Here is a 2,050-nt window from a genome sequence, read left to right as displayed (position 1 = left end):
AGTGTTCTGAGGAATGGAATTACGGAAGTTTAGGAATTGTTTGAGTACAGTTATGGATTTGCGTGTGATTTGGGAAATATGGTTATTCCAAGAGAGGTGTTGATCAAAAGTGACACCAAGGTTTTTTATTGTAGGATAGAAGTGAATCGGTTGGTTGTTAAGGAAAAGTAGAGGACAGTAAGGGAGGGTATAAAGGAGGCGCTTGGAACCGATAAGAATGGCCTTCGTTTTTTTGGCATTCAGATGATGGTTATTAAACAAAATATTTAATTTAATTATGCGATTTTCCATGTTGATAGGATGTGACTAATAGAGGTAGGTATTGGGATGGTTATGATTCATAATTCATTTCTTAAATAACTATGGGAAGAGATTAACTTGAATTATTTTGTTATAAATAAAATTTAAAAAAATAAAATTCTAGATGTATATATTATAAAATATACAGTACTTCATCTAGAATATTATTTCAGTCTCCCATAACACTATGGTATGATAATTTTAATATAGATTCTCATTACTTTTACAATTAAAATTATAGGACATATGATTTTTTAAATGTTTTTCTCTTATTAAATTAAATAGCTAAAACTATCATTTGGCTATTTACTTAACAAACCTTATTCACAGAAATGGACATTGGCGATAAATGAACAATTGGAGGACCCTGTACTTCAAGATATATTGATTTACACTCTTGGATCCCCCAGTCGGCAGCTTGGCATGTATATACCCCTTCATCCACAACCTTGGCTGATTCTATACCTAGCACTGAAGTATATTCACCTCTTGAATTTCTAGGTAGTGTTTCCATCCATAAAACACTGAAATAAGTAGATATTTCATTTTTGTAACAAATAAATGGTAATAGGGCATAAAAGGTAAATTAAAAAAAAAAAATTCCCTAAAATATTTAGACTTTTCTAATAATTTAGATCAACTAAGTACCATAATATTCCAGAGAAATTATTTTTGAAAGGAAAATCATAATTTCCAAGGTTATAATTATGCACACTAATGTTCCTTTTTCACTGTGTTTACTGAAAGAACAGAGAGCATTGATGAATGACCACTATGAAAAAGCCACAACATGAATAAATTGATGATAATAAATAAAATTGTTTTGTGGACAGTAGTTATTGAATTAAGATAAAATAATCATCAAAATATAGTAAATTGAATATATTGATATGTAGAAAAGATAAAATATTTTTAATAAATATGGTTTTACAAGAATGGCATCATACATATTACAGTAAAAAAAAAAACTGCAATCAAATATCATTAATAATTTAGATTTGTGTTAAAAAGTAAATAATAGTTAAAAAGATGCAATGTTACATTAAATAAATTATTTTTTTCATACAGAAGTTAATTTACCCAAATCCTTTACTGATGTCAATAGTATATCCATCTTTGTACCAGTTGAATTCTATTTGTTCAGAACCTAGAGCGACACAGGACAAAATCACTTGTTCATCTTCAAGGACATCATGATTACTAACATGTATGGCCTAAAAAAAAAAAAAAAATAGAAGATTAATTATTACATGTAAAACGTTTAATAATAATAATAATATGAGTTGCTAACCAAAGGATACCAGGAAATACTTGATGACACACAAACACTCCCTGAAGGTTTCTCTGATGGCATCACTTATATGCTTGCAATGAAGAATGAATTAAACCTAGTTCGGAAGACTTCCGGCCAATAACGTGTTTAATAAATGGTTTATATAAAATTCTCACTTCTATTCTAGTGTCCAAGATATATGAACATCTTGAAAATGAGAATATGATTCCCATAGAACAGCTAGGGTGCAAAAAGCGGGCTAGGGGTTGTAAGGAGCTCTTAGTTATAGATTCGTTCATTGCTGCACAAGTCTCGAAAAAACAGCGAAGTCATTCTATGGCTTGGATTGATTATAAAAAGGCCTTTGACTCTGTTCCACACAGGTGGATACTAAAAGTATTAGATATATACAAGATTCAATCTAATGTAAGCAGACTCCTTTCAAACCTAATAGCAGGATGGAAAACTACGTTGAAA

At 29.9% G+C, this 2,050-nt stretch overlaps 1 protein-coding gene across 1 annotated transcript in view; it reads right to left on the bottom strand.

Annotated features, from left to right (window-relative positions):
- LOC136796077 (cadherin EGF LAG seven-pass G-type receptor 3-like) overlaps nt 1–1,654 on the bottom strand; it is a 17,916-nt gene extending 16,262 nt beyond the window's left edge. Inside the window, exons 1-3 of the mRNA XM_067048683.1 lie at nt 1,592–1,654; nt 1,381–1,514; nt 620–824 (exon numbers count right to left, since the gene is read on the bottom strand). Of these exons, the coding sequence (XP_066904784.1) occupies nt 620–824; nt 1,381–1,514; nt 1,592–1,654 (402 nt within the window). The remainder of the gene's footprint in view (nt 1–619; nt 825–1,380; nt 1,515–1,591) is intronic.
- Nucleotides 1,655–2,050: the final 396 nt, after the last annotated feature.

Source organism: Halyomorpha halys, unplaced genomic scaffold (assembly GCF_000696795.3).
Source record: "Halyomorpha halys isolate HHAL.00 unplaced genomic scaffold, Hhal_1.1 Scaffold499.1, whole genome shotgun sequence".
Taxonomy (NCBI): domain Eukaryota; kingdom Metazoa; phylum Arthropoda; class Insecta; order Hemiptera; family Pentatomidae; genus Halyomorpha; species Halyomorpha halys.
Note: the sequence above shows the minus strand (reverse complement) of the source record. Positions and strands in the feature narration are given on the sequence as shown.